Consider the following 19,269-nt stretch of genomic DNA (forward strand, 5'->3'; position numbering starts at 1 on the left):
AAGGACTATTGCTGACTACAGCTTTGATCGTTGCACAAACAGTTCCCTAATCTTTAAGAATTCCAGATCAAGCTCCAATCTGGTCACCAATAAGGCCACAATATGTGATTATGTCAGTGTGAACTCTAAATGTGTATCTGGGTTTTTAATTTGGGCACATCTAATTGAATTTTATCTTTAAGAAAGCTTAAAAACTAAAAAAAAGGAAAAGAATGAGATATCAGCCAGGGATTATGATGCCAAGATAGGAAATCTTTTATTACAGAGAAAAAAAAAATTCTTCCAAAATATAGAAATCTGTACAACTTCCGCACAATCAATTTACATGAACTGTACAAATTTACAGCAGTTCATCACAACATACCCAAGGAAAAGAAACTGAACACAACAAGGATGTACTGACATGAGATCACAAGATACAGCTTTCTTCTTGGGTAAGCTCAGATTTTTTTGTCTATTTTCTTTGTTTTGTATGTAAATAAGGAGAAGAAAAGAAAAAAAAATTACAGAAAAGAAGAAAAAAAAGAAGAAAACAAAACAAAAACAAAGGATACGTCTATACTTACAGATCATGGAAACTAATTTTTTTTTTTTACCAAAACAACTTTGGTCCTTGCCAGCACTCCCATTACAAATGGCTTCACTTATGAAAAACGTTACCCATGTTAAGAGATGAAATACAAAAATGAGAAACATTAAAAAAATGCTTTAACATAGCGATTATTGGCACTTCCCATGTGTAATGTTATGCACTCCACCATTTGTTGTACAGTTACGATACATTCTACAATATGTAAAACACCTCAAATGTGAAAGTGGCAATAATTACTGATTGATGACGATATTGACAACAAAACTGCTTTTCCCTTCCGTTTTCATACTTTAACATGCACAATTTTTCCATAAGAGTATTAAATGTTCGAGGCCTGAGTTTGGCAATACATTCCAGGAGAGACTCCTCGCATCTCAAAAAGAAAGAAAATAAAAGTCACACAACTTCAGTTTGACATTTAGTGCATTTATGTGCTATTTTACTTCTGAATACTTGAAACACTCTCACGACAAGTCTGTAACCTATGTGCATACAAGTTGAATGGATGCAGTTTGAACAATTGCTTAAAAACATTGAGTGGTGGTTGTATAATTGAGGAGTCTAAAGGGATTCTTTTTAAGCTCAAAAACCAAGTAAAAGCGGGGTTAGGTCACAGGACTAAAAACCCTTTTAAAGAAGAATGCAAAAAATTGGGAATGAGTAAAGAAAGAGAGAACATTTACTAGTGTGACTCTAAAAAAAAAATGCACTGAGCGAAAAGTGAGACGAGACGATCATCTCGCATCTGAAATATAGACCAATCTCAAAACATCTTGTCGCATGATGTTAAAAAGCTATAATGGAGCAGCACGTTTTCAAAACTGGTGTCCCCTATGGAAACCAAGGCTCTGGGCTCCCATCCATCTGGCCAACATGGAATCACTGCTTTTCACAGATTGCTGAAGGGAGTATCAGCAGAGAGCAGAGTGGGGTGGGGGAGGGGGTAGCAGTGCAACAAAGGCTATAGCTATATTACCCATGATCCTGTCAGGCTTCGTGGAGCTTTAACACCCACAGGTATGGTGATGAGCAGCAAACCTGCTCGCCGTGACAGATTTGGCCAGAGACTAAGACCTGACCAACACCCGTAGCCATTCCAGCATCTGTTCCATCATGAAGTTGTCCACTCAACCCCACAACCGTGAACCAGGTGCGGATACACAAGACAGCTGCCACATCCTTTTGTATGCATGTAAACAAAGTTGCTACTCAGTGATCAAGTGCAGCACAATCCAGTGAGATGAAACAATGGCCCAGTACCCTCAATTCTTCATCTTCGATCCATGTTTCCTCGTCTCTTACTAAACCCCCTAATGCGGCTTGAGCACGCCAAGCGCGTGTGCTGGTTATCCATCACCGCTGAGGGAGAGTTGAGGGCTTCTGGCCAGGGTGGGTGGGTGTTGAAGAAGTCCAGAAAGGGGGGCTGAAGGGACTTTAGCTGCCCTGGACAAAAGAGTCTGGCCCTGGCCCCCCTTTCTCTTCCACCAGCTCCCCACCCCGGCCGTCCTTACCCAGCTCCCCACGACGATGAATGGTGATATGTGTCACATTAAGTCTACCTGCATCCACAGGGGGTCAGCTAGCAGCTTGCTGGCTTGCTTTCGGCTGAACAGGAGGTCTGAGATAAGGGTGATATGTGGCACTTGAGGCACCGACCCTCCACTACACTAGTAAGAATAGGTTGTAGGAGGGTAAAAGCTGCCAGGCTGGAAAAAGACACCTCCAATGAGGGTCCAGGCAGCACAACACCATCACAAAAAGATCATAATTGATGAGAATAAGTCTCCATAAGGCAGTAAACTTACAAACCCCATTTATAAAACTTTAGTAATTGTTGATGAAAACAGAAGTTTAGTAAATACTGTTAATTTCAAATATCTGACCTTCTTCTGGTCAAGGTCTTGGATGGTCATTATTTTGTTGTCTTCAAATCAGTAACTGAAATCTATGGAGGGGTGCAGCAAAAATCTGGACTTTGCCAGAGTCAAAAGTGCCATGGGAATGAATGACTGAAGGTTTCTAACATATCACCCAGAATGCTCTTCACCCAAATCAAAACCAGCTCTGAAATGGTCACATATACAGTGTTAGGAGGTTTTGAAAGTCAGCGTTGCACACTCCCAGCTCAACAGACCTGGGGGGGTTACAGTATGAACAAACAGCTAAAACTGGGAAAACTGTGTGAAAAGATGACATTCGAATGGATGGAATGCAGGCGATTTTTCTCTTTTAAAAAAAAAGGTACACATCCCACACAATCTCACATCAAAGTGCATTTGAGTTATATCTAACTGGGCCACGTGACCAAAATCTGGGTAAAAAGCCCCCCCCCTTGCTACACTTTCAGTTTTGGTAATGCAGGAAAATTGGTGGAGGAAAAAAAATGAACACAGGAACTTGATTGTGAACTTCAACAACATTCATTAACTCAGGGGAAAGCTCCCCAAGAAAGCTACACATACATGGGTAATGGGAGGATGACAGTGCAACGAGACACTCTGGTTCCGTGGGTAACCAGGGTCACAACACTTTCCACTTGCACTTACATACAAGTAGACAGAGACTGAAATAAGTTTTCTGAAACTCACCACTGTTGACGGTAATAGGAGGAAGAGAGGCTAAGACCTTTGTTCCGTTAGCTACAAGATAAAGAAAACGTGTTCCTCTGGTCCAAAAACGGTTTTAATAGAAAACGGAGATGTTCTCATTGAGCGTTTCTTTACCCTGAGCTTAGATTACTATGAGCACGGCCTAGACCTCAATTTCCTCCCCAACTGGGAAACAAAACAACCGAAGACCAGTGAATTTACAAATTCAAGGGGTAAATCCAGAAAAATAAATCCTTACAATTTAGACTCAGGTGTTTGTTTTTTCTCAGTGCTGTGTTGAACGTGTACCCATAGTACCCAAAAGTAAGAAAAGTGCAAAGTCAATGCTGATAGCCCCTTCAGAGATGGAGCAGATCACAATGTTGTTTAGTTGAGGGTGTGATGATGGATGTTTGGAGCCATGGGGGGTGGGGTGGGGGTGGTTTCCTGGTTGGTTGGTTTAGCTGCCCCGACAGTTTCATTTTTCACAAAGCCTCTTCTAAAAAACGGAGTGTCCAGCTGATCCAATGACAATACAACAGATGATAACCGGGAGAGAAGGTAAAAAATATCAAACCTACAAGGTTTCCATCACCTGGATGATAGGCCACATCCTCTGTTTTTTTTTTTTTTTTCTTTTTTTCTGTTTTTTCACTATTTCATTTCATATTCTTAGCTTTAAAAAGGCTCACCATGATCTGACCACCCACTGTGTAACCCTGAACAAAAGTAGGCTCGGGTAACAGTGTGCCCCTTTAACTGGACACAGTCATCATATTATTGTAGGCTTTGGAGGGGCTGGTTCTGCCCAGCACCCTCATTTCCTCTTTGCAGCTGAGATGACTGTCCACCATGGAGCTCACAGACCCGGAGCTGGCGTTGGCAGACGCTGGCATTCCAACAGGTATGGGCTGCGACTCGTACAGGACGCAGATGGAGCCGTCCTCGCCGATGCGGTAGGACACCTCGAAGGGGTCAACCCAGAGAGTGAGCTCACTGGGCAGGAGCAGGTAGAGTTGCTGGATGGTCAGGCCAATGCGCTGGCCCGCCTGCCCCACCAGTGGATCCATCTTGTGGTTGATGCGGATGCAGCGGTAACCTGAGCCTTTGCAGGGCCTGTCTGGGAACCAGTGGTGCTTATAGTGCTCTGCAAGAAAACAAAAGACAAGAAAATGTGGAGCAATTAGAAGATATAAAGAAAAAAAAAATCAGATTGAATCAAGATTTTATAACAAACTAACTTCAACTGGAATTTATTTCACTTTTATGTAATGACTTAATTAGTTTACAACATTTAAAACAACAAGGACTTTTATGCATGAATGATAAAAATGGGAAAAAACCTCAAGGAGCACCTGTTTCAGACCTGATAAGCAGCCATAAACAACCAGCCAGCAGCACACTGAGCCTTCGTGACAAAAAGGGCTGCCAGTGGATTGTGCAATTCTTCCCCTGGACTTCAATGTTATAAAGCCTTCATGAGCGGCAAAACAAACAAAAAAACCCAATATGTCCTAGACAGCCATCTGGGACACAAAGCCCTACCTCTTAAAGGGACAGGACGCTTTTTTTTTTACCCTCCCATGTTTGTGAAAGTTTCAGAAGCCCCATGAAACCAGTGACACAATAACACCACTTGTGGTATGATTAATTTTACTGGTTTAGTCCAACGGTGGTTTTGAAAAGAAAATTGTACAATTTAGTGCGTTTAGAAAAATGTTGCCCATTTGTTTGTTATTTTTAAGCTCCCTTTGAAGCATCCCTTGAGGCTCTTTTTCCTAGATAGTCAAACCCCTTGAATGCCATTTTGTTTTTAACCTTTTCATTTACCAAGCACATCACTTTAAAAGTACATTTTTGTTCCTCTGCCAAGGCTCATCCATATTGAGTTCCCATTGATGGGGACTGTATTGTGGCCATAAAAGAGGGGAGTTGGGGGGAGATAGGCCAGCATTCAGTCTAGAGCCCGGAGGCCACCTGTATGCATCCACAGGATAATAACAACCCCCCTTCCTCTTTTTCCTCCCCCATCAGCCTCATCGCAGACGGCTGTATACTGCCGAGCTAATGGAGGGGCTGGCACCCTTGAAAGACTGAGCCACAAAGGCAGCTGCCAACAAACCCTGGAGCAGCTGGGAAATGATCAGCTCAGCACGGCCTATTCTTAAAAACGAGGGCACATGGTAGGAGGAGGGGGGGTGGAATGGAAAAGTAAGCAGACGACGGCGCGCTTAAGCTAAAGAGTTTAACCAAAGCAGGTTGTTTATTCGTTGGGAGCTGACCTCGAATACTAAAGAAACAGAACTACGGAGCTGTTAGGGCCCGGGTATTTTCCATTTTGAAGCCAGTTTCTGTAAACTTAAAAGCAAAAGCGAAGCTCTGCAAACAACAGTTGCGCTGCTATCATTGTTGCAGTTTGACCACTGGGACAAACTCTCACCCCCACTAAGCAACAAAATGAGCTCAGCCCTCAACAGACGACAATTTTGGATACGTCCAAGCACAAAAGAGCTCTGGCTGGCCCAGTTTACACTTTTATTTAGTTGCTCAAAATGGGACACAAAGCAATTCTGTTTTGTTTATAACAAGGTAAATGCATAACGTTATTACACAAGACACACTTAGGCTTATATTTGGCACCATTGTGTAGTAACTTGTTGACTTTGTGCCAGCAGGGTTTCCATTGTCCTTCATGAATAACCACCCACAAAAATATCTCCCCTCCCCCACAATGACCCCTGGACAGACACAAACTTTTTGTTCAGTAACAAACGGAGCACTTTCAGATGTTCTCAATTTTACTAACTGGAATTTTTAACAGAACGCTGCAGTTTGTTTTAACCCTAAACAAAAAAATAATAATAATCTGACATTTCCTAGTTTGGACTTTTAGAAATCCTAATATAAATGCAAACTTTGATATTTTATGCTTTAAATTGTTTTATAATCTAAGGCGTTTTGGTGTAGAGGCAAATCGTGGACAAAATACCCTATAAGAGGCTCTTGTTTTAGAAATGTAGGTCAGCTGCTGCTGCTGCTGCATGTAACTGGAATGTGGCCGATTTGGAGTTCCAGTCGGGAATGTGTTTACTTACAGCCGAAGAATAAGACACGGGCTGATCTGTTCTGTGAAAATCTGTAATTATTTCTGAATAAAACTCACATGTATGTCGTGTATGAAACCATAGGGGCGCGTATGCTCGGTTATTACTTGTAATCTTCCAAGTAAAATAATGTGCGCCATATAAATTATCTATTTAAATTTACTGAAAATGCAGCAAAATACAAGTTTTAACATTAAGTAATGTTCATGCGTCGTCTAAAACAGTGTTTATGTAAGGGAGAGGGTAAAGTGAACGTGTTTCATCATTAACCCTTTTCCTCCAGTGCATTACGTAATTGAGCGTCGCTGGAGCTTGTTTTGCTCACAGCCTCTGTTCTCAGAGCTTTGTCGAGCGAGGCGCACTTCCTTGTTTGAGCGTCTTTTTCCCCCCACCCCCACCCTCTGTCCTACCATAACCAAACACTACCGACCTGAACCATTTTGTTTTTTGTTGTTGAAAATCGTACACGGTAGAAATCTACCGTCGACGGATCATCCAGTGCGCTCCTAGTTTTGTTGTTTTTATCTCCCCTCCGACGTGCGCAAACAGTGGTACGCCTTTTTTCCCCCTGGTCGCGCTGATCTAATGATACTTCAGAGAACAAAGAGGGGCTTCTTCTCAAATCTATTTGAAGGCGAATTTGGCCACTTCGACCCAAACAAGCGCGTAAAAGACGTAGTTTGTGTTCTGCGCGCGTCTTGCGAGCACATTTGGACGGTTTTCTGCTTTTTCTTACCTGACAAAATGTCCTGTAAGCTCTGGCTGAACGTTTGGACCTGTCGGTCGTTTACGTGTCCTTTTACCCTCAGAAATCTCGTCAGAAAGCCGACGGCGGCGGTGATCTCTGGTTTCATCGTTCCCCGGGCACAAAGGGTATGCATTGAGAAAGGCCACGGCGACGATCCGTGCGCTTTTTGTCCGACTTGTCGCTTTCCTGCGCGATTCTGAGCAGCGATCCTTATCTGTTGGCGCTCCTCTGGTTTCTCTTGGCATTTATTACAGAGGAGGTAGAGGAGAGATGGTCATACGGTCCGTTCAGTGTTTGGGGAATAAAGCGTCTGTTATTGGTAATTACAGGGGGGGCTGTGGGTCCCCTTGTCGGATCGGCGACCAGCTCTTGCCGTTGGCTTTCTTCCTCCAGAGTGAGGGTTTCTACACAGGGGAGCGGGTCTTTTATACTTAGTTTCCCCTCCACCCTCCTCTCCCTCTTTCTCACATCTACGTCACAACAACCTCCGGAGACTACATCTGACCAATCGGAGGCTCGGACTCAGGCTGACGAGCCGCATATAGGAGGAGAGCAGCGCCTGCGTCACCGAGCTGAAAATAAACAGAGGCGCTCGGCGTGAAACCGCGGTGCGTTCACGTACCCTCGGAAATATAGTTAGTGTGCTGAAGGGAAGGAAACAAAGGCGAAAGAGTAGAAAAATACTAATAACTAAACTAATAACTGACGCCATGCAGCTCAAACATAAACGGTTTCTTGAGCAGCATTCAGGTTATATTACACATAAAACTGTAGAATATTTCTATTAAGTCTTAATAAACTTTAGTGTGATAGTAGCATAATCAAAGGGATAATAGAAAACACAACAGGACAAAAACTGATTTTTTTTTTCTAAAAAAGAACAACCTCTTCACAGTTTGTGAGCAGCTCAAATGTCTAAGAACTAAACATAATAAGGCACAAACTATACATTCAGGGACACCACCAAAAGGGGGTCAATGGCTTGTCTAATATATTTGTTGAACCCCCTTATTGGCTTTTTACAGTCTTATGTCACCAGACAGATCAACAAGTAATCATTAGAAAGAGTGTATATCTACAACTTGATTAAAGATGGCCACCACAGACAAAACTCCAAAATGTATATAACTTTTTACACGTTGAGCTAAAATTTTAGTACTATAAGATAGCATGCAATAAGCAGACAATATGCATTCTTTCAAAGAATGCTTCTTGTATTTGTGAGAAATTATTTTTTAAAGAAAGTTGAATAAGTTGAAAACTGAAAGTTGAAAAGGAAATTCAATAAATTGACTAGTGACTGTTAGTAATATCAGCTGTAAAACGAGACTCTGAAGTATGCTTATATCAGCAGGTGTTTCCCCAACTCCCAATATGCAATATTTTTCTAATAGTTTCTATATGACAACAGCATAAAAAAGCAAAAAGCTTTCGTTTTTGGTGTGGCCCCCATCTGGCTGTCTCTTTCCGGAAGACATTCCTGTATAAATGTTTTGAAAAACCTTAGCATTTAATCAAATTTCAAGTTAAATATAAGTTATTGATTTCACTTTATTCTGAAACATAATACAGATGGAAAAACAGAGACACCAAGCAACTAAAGTAACACCAATCACCTTAAACAGATGTGAATTTTTTAAAAAGGGAAGCAAGAAAATGCAATACAACGAGAAAAGATACACAACACCACAAAAAAACAGAACAGATGCATTATGATCAGAATAAAATCTAAACAAAAAGCAACCAACCGCAGAGAAGTGCAAAGGAGAAACAAAACAGTTGCACTGAAAAAGTCCCTATATGAATTCTGTGACAGCTGTTGATCACATTGAGATTAATAAGGACCAATGCAGAACAAAATAAAACCTTAAACAGATAAAAAAATGACCATTTTGAGCCACAAGATTACCAATAAACAAGCCAATAAAATGAGAAACAAGCTTTAAGAGATACAAAAACATCCATATATATAAAAGAACCACAGTGAAATGATCCTAAATTAGAATTGTAGTGAAACTTTAGAAGATACACAAAATGATATTAAGAACAAACTGATATGAGGCACCAAAGCTCAGAGCTAATCAGAGCAGGAACTACAAAAGTAAAATTCTACCATCTAAAATGACTCAAATATCAATTCAAGTCAATTTTGAAACAGTTTATGTCTCTATTCTCCTAACCAAATGTCTCTGAGTAGATGTTAGTTTGCATCCCTCATTGGAGCTCCTCTGGCTCTCTAAGCTTGGATTGCACTGAATTGTTTACATTTGTTGAATTTGAGTGATTGACATGGAAAATTTCCCCTTTAAGCATTTGCAATCAGTCACAGTTTGTTAAATATTCTAAAGATCTACCTAATCAAACTTTGTTACATCTGAAAATATTTTGCTACTGATTTGTTTAGGATGTTTCTGTGACATTTAATTTTACATTAAGAACCTAAAGGGGCAAATCGCAGTGAATCCACTGTGAAGGTTTATGTGTTTAAAGGACTGAGGCTATTGTGGGTTTTTTTTTGTTTGTTTTTTTTATTGTGTCTGGCCAAAGAAGACCGTTTACCGTAGTTTTTACCTCAGTGTGCTGGAAGCTGAGCAGGTCTGTGAGTGTTTCTTCAACTACAAAACAGGAGGTTTCTCAACCAAGTGAAAAAGCTCACCTTGTGTGGAGGCAGCACTGTGCTGGATCTCTTTTTCAGGGACCCGTCTCTACATGCTTATTAAAATCAGTGGAAAAGTACTGGCCCCTGCTTGTTGTTTGCTACAAACGCCGTCGTGATGACCTGCTGAGCTTTCTAATCATGATGCAATCAGGGAGGCGAGGACCACATTGAGAGGTTTAAGTACTGACCTTAAGGCATGCAGAAACACTCAAAGGATTTGATGATTGTTTCTCTTTCTCTTTTTTTTACGCACAGGCGCACTGAACATGCTCAGTTCAAATCAGTGTAACTAGGAATTTATTCCTGCTGACAAACTGAGGATGATCCTGGATGCATGTGTTGTCAATTATTGGGCAACAAACAAATAAACTGTTTTTTTTATATATCTGAAGAAGTCAGATATACTGTAATTGATAGTGTGTTGTTCAAAATGGAAAAAAAACCTTTTGTCTCATTCAGTATATTATTTTTATCACCTGTCACCAAAAGGCAAAGGCAGACCGCTTAATTTTTGGACTCAACATGATTCAAGATGGCCACCTCAACCAACTGTCCTTAAGAAACACAAAAATGGCTATAAAGTTTTAAAGACATTGAACTACAATTTGATGTGGTAGTAGACGAGTGTGATTCCAAACACATACTTCAACAGTTGTGACATTTGGCATTTAAACTTTATTGTCAGCTCTTAACTTGAAAACCACTTTCACACACACACAAAAAAAATAGTTCCTGGTCAAATTAACAAGAAGTCCGTGGGTAGGGAAATCCTCAGATCCTATACAGGTTCAAACATGCGAAAAACCCCACCTCGTCATCACAAACTGTCTCGCAGTCATAGTTTCAGCCACATCTGCTGTTTTATGAAACAGTGGAGGGTTTCAGCCTGTAGGTTTCTGCTGCTCGAATAAAAGACACACACAGACGCCTTTTTGTTTCCGCTGCCTCAAGTTACAGCCGAACAAGGCTGAGAAATTCATTTGTCACAAATCGCACGTACTTCTCTTTTTTTTTTTTAACCGTATGGTGTTTTCACATAACTCCCACATTTCTGCCTTGTTTGCACAGCAGAGGGATGACATTTCCTGTATAGATATGATGTTTACTGTCTGGAAGCAATTTAATTTCCAAGCAGGGCCTCAGATATATCATTTAAAAATTAATTAATTAAAAAGTTGATATATTTACAATATACAATAGATGTTGCACTCTTACGCAATAGCAGTTAAAATCATTAAAAAATAAAATGATACAAAAGAAAGTTATTTGCGCTTAGTGAAATTTTACAAAATATATGTAAATACAGTCTGTTAGTATTTTATCCAAAAGATACAATTTTTTCTTAGTTTTTCACCACTTTCTATATTTACCCTCAGAGGCAAACTCAGTTTCACAGTTGCTGTTACGCAATGTTTTCGTAGAGCTGTTCTGTTATTCTTAAAGAAACATGTTTTGCAGTTGCTCTTTGCTGGGAGGGTTGTGTTGCTCCACCTCTGTTTTACAGTTGCCAGGGGGTGTACTGCTGGATTTAGGTCAAGTAACATACTTGGCCAGGTTATATTTTTCACTTTTTTTTCCAGCTCTTGTGTGATTCTGGCAGTGTGCCTTGGGCAGTGGAATATAACCCCAGTGTAGACTGGAATTCCTTTTGTAAGTCGGTGTTTTTGTTTATGTAGGTAATATTTGCACCATCTGTGGGTTAAGGTTGTAATTTTTTTTTTTTACAAGTTTTCTTCAACTTGGACACCTAGCATGTTTAGCTCCCATGCAGTTTAATTTAACCACACTCCTAGCTCAAAACTTTGCAGTTTGGGATATTCATTCACTAACGTAATGATACAGTTGTACCAAAAACCCATCTGAGTCAAACAAATATATGCTTTCTGACCAAAAAATATCCTGCCCTTTGTGTTTTTGAGCAACATCTTATTCTCAGTTTGTGGCTAAAGAGCAAGCAACAGTTATTTCCTAGCCCATCATTCATAAGAGTGGAGTCTGTGCTGTTTTCCACTCCATTTTCAGAGCTTCATTGCACAACTAAACACTGATTTTGCTCCATTTTAGGACAACTTCTGTAGCTAGGATGATTGTTTCACATCTCGTGCTAACTCATCATGGTTTGTTGAACTGTCTGTCATGTCTGAAGCTACATACAGTATGTAAATGCTGCCTCAGCCTAACACAAAGACCCAACTCATTATCACCAACATGAATTCAAACTAAAATGCCATTCAACTTCAGAGCCAAGTTGCGAGCAGTTTATTACTGTAAAACATTCAAGTGACAAAAATGGCACCAACGTGTCGAGAGAGCTCACATAAAACATTCAGATGTAGCAATGGAGGTAGGAAGTTTGGCTCATGAGGGCAGCGGTAGCAGTGGAAAAAGTAAGGTTTGGAAACAGGCGTAATAGTCCACATGTGTATAACACAGACATCTGTGAACAGGCAGCTGCCTCATTACTGACGGGGATTGCGGGAGTGTGTGGCTGATTTTTCACAGCTCAGCAGGGGAGATAAAAGTCAAATACTATAAAAGTAAAAGCGAAAGAAAGTCCAGGCAATAAGAGAGAGGGTAAAGAGTAACCAAGCCTGGAAATTCCCGGACCTTCCTGCTCCTTTTGATAAACAAGACACACTATGTATACGGCACACCTGAAAAAGAAACAATGTCCTGTCTGGTTTTAATGTGTGGGCCTCCAGCACAGGGTAAAATATGGCCCCCGCTTTTTGCCAGACAAGGGTGGGGTATCCTGTCATTACTCTGGGTGCTCAGTTAGACGACTAATGAATGAAGGCTTTTATCTCAAAACCACTCGTGAACTACAGCGGACGAAAGAATGTCAGGTTGGGAAAGAAGAGAGAGATGTTGGCTGCCTGATGGAGTGGGTAGAAATTTCCACAAACATTCTTTCACTGTGGTGAACACACACACACACACACACACACACACATAGGGCTTATGCACATTGCATGACCATGAGGGCACTGAGAAATACACAAAAGAGCAGGAAACGCTGCAACTTCTGCGGGTCAAACAAACCAACATTCATCAAGACACAAGACAAAACAAAGTCCACAAGGTTCCCAGTACACACCTCCACAGATCTGAAGAACATTTCCTGAACACAGATTATGTTTTGTCTTTCTGGATGCAATCCAGTTCATCATTCAAACAAAACTCCAGTGTCTGCAAGTATGGATTTCAACAGTAAAACTAATTCTTTTAACTCCTGACCCACTTGGAGTATTTGTATGAATGCTAATTATAGTGATCCTGTTTCTCTTTGTTCTTTGTCTTATATTCCATACCTGCTTTTGCATATTTTGCTCTAATTTAATGATTCAGTGTCAAAATATTCATCTGACTCAGAACATTCCAGCTATGACTTTTGCATTTTGGAAATTTTATACTTAATTTAATTCCAAAATTACTTAATTTATAGCATTCACACAACATTTTTGCAGAACATACAGATCCTAATGTTATTTTCTGTTGTAAAACTAACGCAAAAATAATTTCTATGCAGTTCCAGTAAAACTTGTGTTGTGTTATTTTTGAGGCACAGAGTAAATAGTTTGGGGGCAAAATGTTCTAATTGGAAATCAGCTGTTAGTAGGTTTATACAGTAGTGACAGGTAAATGAAGTGAAAGCAAAGAGCAGTCCTCTGGCTTTTTATACTTACAAAGATATACTTTGAGTTAATAAATTATACATTTTATTTAAAAAGAAGACAGAAATTATAACTGATAGAATATGGCCCTGTTCAAACATCTAGTTAGGATTGTTTAATATCTAAAGACTAACACGTATCTAAATGACTGACACCATTTGCATCAGAGATTTGCATAACAGTGACTAAAATTCGCATATTTTGACTTTTCTCCACTTGATCTAATCTTGTGATTTTCACATGTAACCAGAAAAGCTTTTTCTCAGCAAAAGACACAGGTAAACTTTTAGTTAAAATAGTATTTATTTTGTTATATACAAGTTTCAGTACTTGTAGAATGGCATATCCAGGACATTGTAAACTACAAGGGCAAAAAAATCTGAATTTTTGAGTAAAAAACTGAAGGTTCACAAGAAATACATGTGAAAATTTTGCCATAAACATCAAATTTTAAACTGGGTTTTCAAAATAATTAAAGATGAAAAGACACAAATTACTAAAGGCAAAAGTTTTCTTTTTGGTGGGTCAGGATATCTGATCATTTTACTCTGAAAAGCCAGATCACATATATGTTGTAAACATGCAATCAATACCTCACTAAAATTCAATATTTCCTCATTTTATTTACCAAAAAGGAAATGAGCGAGTAACTTTGAACAAAACGTGGGCATGAATTAGGTCAACTTACAGGAAAACAACCCTCTCATTTAAAAGAGTTTTTTTTTTTTTCCCCATACTTTGTACCATCCCAGTTTGAATTTAACTAACAGAAGCTATGACGGGATGAAGTTTATCAGAATTTTCAGTTCTGTTACAAAAAATAAAACTTTATAAATTCAAGCTGTGCATTTTTTTTTGTAGTTTTCAAGTTTTGGTACCACTTTAATCTTATGGAAAAATCCTAGTTTGATTACTAACTGTTACATTTGTTGACCTTTTTCTTACAGTCTATCTTTGTTATGATCTGTACTGCTTATAACTAAACACACTGGCAAAATCAACATAAAACACCAGAATAATGTCTCGATTGTCATGGCAAAAAGACAAACAACCTATTAAATGCAAATGTATTCTTGCCAAACTCGAGTGACATCATTGTGAGTGTTTAGGTGTGGCTTAGCCGGAGAGATCACCTTGCAGAAAAACAAGTTAGTGAAACACTCTGCCCTTCCCACTTCTGTCCTCTGTTACCAGGAAGAGGCTCATCAAGGAAAACCACAAATTTTTCATGATGCTCTCTCTTTCTTTCTCTGCTCATGTGAACCGAAGCAGGAATTTGTCCTGGCCTCACTTCTCACTGGACGATGTGGGTTCTGGCTCGGCCTCAGCTCTTCATAAAGCGCTGAGCGGTGGTTCTCTACTTCTTATTTGCCTTAAACTTCCTATGAGTTTCTTAGTTTGTTTGGGGGGTTGAAACCAGGTGGATTCTCAGGTTCTTAGCGCTATACCTGCTTTTTCATGCCACAAGAATCTATTATTTAGATTCACACTCAAAGTTCCCTCAAACATCTTGAGTTATTCATGTTCTGAGCTGGGAACGATGAGATGCACAGATTTGAGTTGAGAGATCTAATCCTGTCTGGGCTTGTGTTTTTATGACTTTCTTCTTCCTTCGTCTCCAAATAAAATAATACAAACTTCTGCTTAGGGGACTCTCTGTAGGCTTTTTTTCTGTGTGTATATTTTTAGCTGTGGCATTTGAGACTGTTAGGGGTCTGAAAATGCCAGTAAAGTTCAGCTTTGACTGGTAATTAACAAATGGACCCTTCAGATGATTGTAAGTCACAAAGCTTTCATTTTTCAATGGGCATGTTGTGAATAATAAATGGTTATTGCTACATCTTACAGTAGTTAATATTACACCTTTCTATATTTAAGTTTTTTGGGCTTTTACTGCAAATGATTTGCAATGCCTCTTAACTATAAACCCAGGACTTGTATTACCAAAACTGGATTTAGACACTGGATATATTTTTTCTTTTCTTTAACTTAAAAAAAAAAAATCACTTTGGGTATAAAATATACAGCTACAGAAAAAAGCATCCTAAACTACTCCTAAAAGGGGTCCCAGCATTTCATACCATAAACTAGATAGAAGTAACATGATCAAAGAGCATGAATGTTTTAGTTAAGAAGGCATTCAGGTTTAATTAAAAGTCAACACAAATTAAATATAGGAGAAGCCATTAAAAAGAAATTTGCTATCGCAAAATATTTTAATTGGTTAGACTGCACCTCCAGCCACACCTATTATGAACATTTCGGGAAAGTTCTCAAGACAAAATGGGACATCTTAAGTTTGGGACTTCTGCCCACATTTGTCTGCCTTTGAACACGTATAACCCCGTTTTTAAAGGTTGTATAACTTCTATAAATCTTGTAAGCATTGTGTGGATCAGTGCACGTAGAGTACACAGGCTGAATGCTGCAGATGTTGTGTGGCACGTTGCTGGTCTTGTGAAACAGCTGACTTACCCTTTTCTTGGCCGAGCAGCCAAGTTTCAGTGCCTAGTGGATGAGTCATCACACACAGCCTGAGAAGGTCGCAACATTTGAGTGAGATCTGAATGTACAGCATTTTAATGAATATTACACATATGCTCTTTATTAGAAGCAGTCTTCGCACACTCCTGTCTTAGTAACAATCCTGTAGTCATTATGGCATAGGTGAATATTGTATTCCGATTGACTAAAATAATGCAATTATTTTTGCTTTAATTGACACCAAAAATGCAATTATTTTTGCTTTGATCGACACCAGGAATGGGCGTGTTTGAGTAAAAAGAGTATGCTTCAAGAAAATTTGAAAGTAGTCACCTTTTAAACAAATGCATACTGACTTAATGCGTCTTAAATTCCCAAAAGATTTAAAGAAATGAACTGATATTTTAAGGAACATTTGCTTTCCATTTTTGAGTCTTTATGGTAAAAGAATCAGCTGATGGAGGGAGTACGGTGGCCCAGAGGACCAAAACAATCTTTCGGTCTCTCCCTATTTAAGTCATCAAATTTGTCAAATTGCAATTTGATTGGTTGTTCCTTCATAAAATTAAGGTTCTAAATTGAACCCAATACTGCCACCTCCAACAAGCTCACTGGTTTGGGAGTGTGTGAGCAGAAGAAAAATGTTCTGCGTGTGTGCCATACCAAGCATTATATAAACGTCTGTGAATGAGAAATGCATCAAAGTGCTGCAAAGAACTGACCAAAAAAATGCAAAAATTGTGGCATAAAGAAAACATGACGAACAGAAACACAAAAACACATCTGAAAAGGACATTTTGATTGCAAACAGTTTTTAGAAAAAAAAATGAAAAGGTAAAAATAACATAACATTGTGTATTTAGTTTGTTGGTATGTAAAATTTTATTATTGATGTTTTTAATTGTTTTGTTTTTTGTTTAATTATTTCATAAAATGTCAGAAATTATTTATAAGTTTTGTTTCATTGTTTAGGGGGTTGGGGAGTTGCACACAAGAACCATCATCCTGTTCTTTATTATATTTACACTCCAAACATCTCATGTAGCACATACATTAAAAAAAAAAATTCAATATACATATTCAAACTATTCTTTTACATACTCTTTTCTCACAATGCTTCAAATTATTACTTTACAACTACACCACAAAATGAGTGTAAAGCTACAAACCTTCATTTCTTGCTACCTTTTGTTCCCATGAAGCCATATATTCAATGTAATCACAGCATAAAGCTCAATAACGTGCGATAGCGTTATCATGTAGGCAGATAAAAAGGAACACACAGCGGCAAACAACAGATTTATCATCGGCGCCTGTCATCCGACTGAGCTGCAGCTTGAAAGGAACGCTGTCACCCTGTAACTTCCCTCGCTCAAAGCAGCGAACGAAAGAGCGAGAGACAGCGAGAGTTTACATGTGAGAGTGAGAGCCAATGATACCTAAAGCTGCATGACTCACCCTTTAAACACCCTCAAACAGCTGAGCTTGAAATCCAGTCTGAGCCCAAGCAAGCTGTTGTTTCTCTGTACACTGCTATTCTCGATGCAACTTACGGTTCTGCAGAGCACGACAATAAATGTGGGGAAAATGTGCAAATACACAGGCTATCATGACGTGAAGCTAAGCTAACTGCGATTCACACATTGTTGACTTTTCTATCCAGTATCTCTGCTAGTGTGAGGGTCACTTTTGTGATTCGAACAGCTTTCCTCATATCAGTAATTTGGAGAAAAGTTGGTTGTACATTCATCTATCAAGCAAACTAGGAGCATAAACTGCAACAATAAGAATTTACTCCACTCCAGTTAGCATATAATTCGTGCTGCAGATGTTTAAATTAGACAAAACTTTTGACCTCTTATAACTAAGTGTAGAAAAATATGTCTGTCATATGGTATCACCTCCCTGTTTTTGACAGGTAACTGAGACATGCAAACATTCACTTGGAACAAATATCAGCCTGGAGGTGTTATAGAAAGTCTGCATAGGCATGTTGAGCTAATGTGGTGGGGAGGTTTCAGTATCCCCGTGGAGGTTTGGTGAAACTTTCCCTTTAAATAAAAGACAATCAGTATCAGCATGTCGTCTCTGCTTTTGATGAATCTTTTAGCCTGATAAACTCTATTTTTTGCACCAAAACACATCAGCAATAAACAGTTTAACATATTTTTTCCTAAGTAGTTTACTGTAGTTTATTTTCTTGTTGGATCATCTCCCCAGTCTTCTTTCGTTGCTTTTTTTCTTCTTTCTTTGAGACACATTCGATGAATGTGCTGACAGTACAGAAGCCATTTTCACACATAAACTTCAAAAATGTTCAAAAAAATCTGTGGGCGACTGGGTTTGGACTTTCTCTGCAACTGCTGTTTGCACATTTACAGCTGTTTCTTTTGCAGATGAGCTCCTATTACATGAAATCATGAAAGAAAACGGTATGATGTGGGTGGGGGTGGGTGCAAATGGAAATTGCCATGTTTACACCTGATAACTGCACGCATGCATTTTCATACAACTGGAATGTCTATGAGCTGAGGGAAAGCAACATACAGGACAAGAGAATAAAACAGTAATGGAGACTTATTTTTGGTCTCTTGAATAAAATCCTCTAAAAGATTCAATGCTACTGTCCCACGTGATTTCAGCTGCTGATCATTTAAACATTTTTCGACAGGACTGAGTGGAAAATCTTCAAAGGAAGTCTGTAAATAATTGGATTCTCACAAACCATCCTTCAGGAACATCAGTACAATATTTTAGAAGCGTAGTGCTACATAAAACTGCTGCAGACTAAGATACTTGGTACATCCATTTATACTTAAAGTACCAGTGGATTTACTTATTATTAATAAATAACCACCCACTTACTGTAGGCAGTAACCACAAATCAGAGTTAAGGGCAAACTTAAGGCACATTTTGAAACACCTGGGGCTTATCTAAAATAACTGATCGTTTCAGTGCTGCTTCCTTTATTTTCCTCTGAGATCTAAGGTAGATTTATCTAATTTGGTCCTTCTTTTTAAAGTACAACAACTCTCCTAATTGACATGTTGGGGTTTCTTGGTGGTCCGACAGTGTCTTTTTCAGCAGTCAGTCCACAAAGTGTGCTACAGCTTTGTTATCTTAAATTTTTACAGTCACTTCTACAAAGATGTGGGTGGTTTTAAATTATTCCTGTACCTGTAACTACTTAAAAAAGTAGAAGATGAACAGATTATATTTCTTATTATGTGCTCTAATCTTGTAATTGCCAGTGTTTTTATACTCCATGGCAGACAAACCAAGCAGACATATGGGTATGTCAGCTACATTTACTCAAAATCTGGTAATTTTTTCAGTCTCCTAAGTAGTACTGTAGTGGGTGTCTTAATTGGAGGCTTAGAACATAACCACTGTTTTTTTTTTTTTTTAAAAATGAACAT

The 19,269-nt window shown here is 39.0% G+C and overlaps 1 protein-coding gene across 1 annotated transcript; it reads right to left on the reverse strand.

Moving 5' to 3' along the window:
* Positions 1 to 231: 231 nt before the first annotated feature.
* btg1 (B-cell translocation gene 1, anti-proliferative) lies at positions 232 to 7,443 on the reverse strand. Its single transcript, XM_017411600.3, has 2 exons — positions 7,021 to 7,443; positions 232 to 4,327 (listed from the first exon to the last, which is right to left on the reverse strand). The coding sequence occupies exons 1-2, from the start codon at positions 7,163 to 7,165 to the stop codon at positions 3,936 to 3,938; spliced, it is 537 nt and encodes a 178-aa protein (XP_017267089.1). The 5' UTR covers positions 7,166 to 7,443; the 3' UTR covers positions 232 to 3,935.
* Positions 7,444 to 19,269: the final 11,826 nt, after the last annotated feature.

Source organism: Kryptolebias marmoratus, linkage group LG18, assembly GCF_001649575.2.
Source record: "Kryptolebias marmoratus isolate JLee-2015 linkage group LG18, ASM164957v2, whole genome shotgun sequence".
Lineage (NCBI taxonomy): Eukaryota > Metazoa > Chordata > Actinopteri > Cyprinodontiformes > Rivulidae > Kryptolebias > Kryptolebias marmoratus.

Coding starts and splice junctions, on each gene's coding strand:
- btg1 (XM_017411600.3), bottom strand. CDS start 7,165: ATGCATACCCTTTGTGCCCGGGGAACGATGAAACCAGAGATCACCGCC. Junction 4,328..7,020: donor CTTACAGGACATTTTGTCAG/GTAAGAAAAAGC, acceptor GTTTTCTTGCAG/AGCACTATAAGCACCACTGG.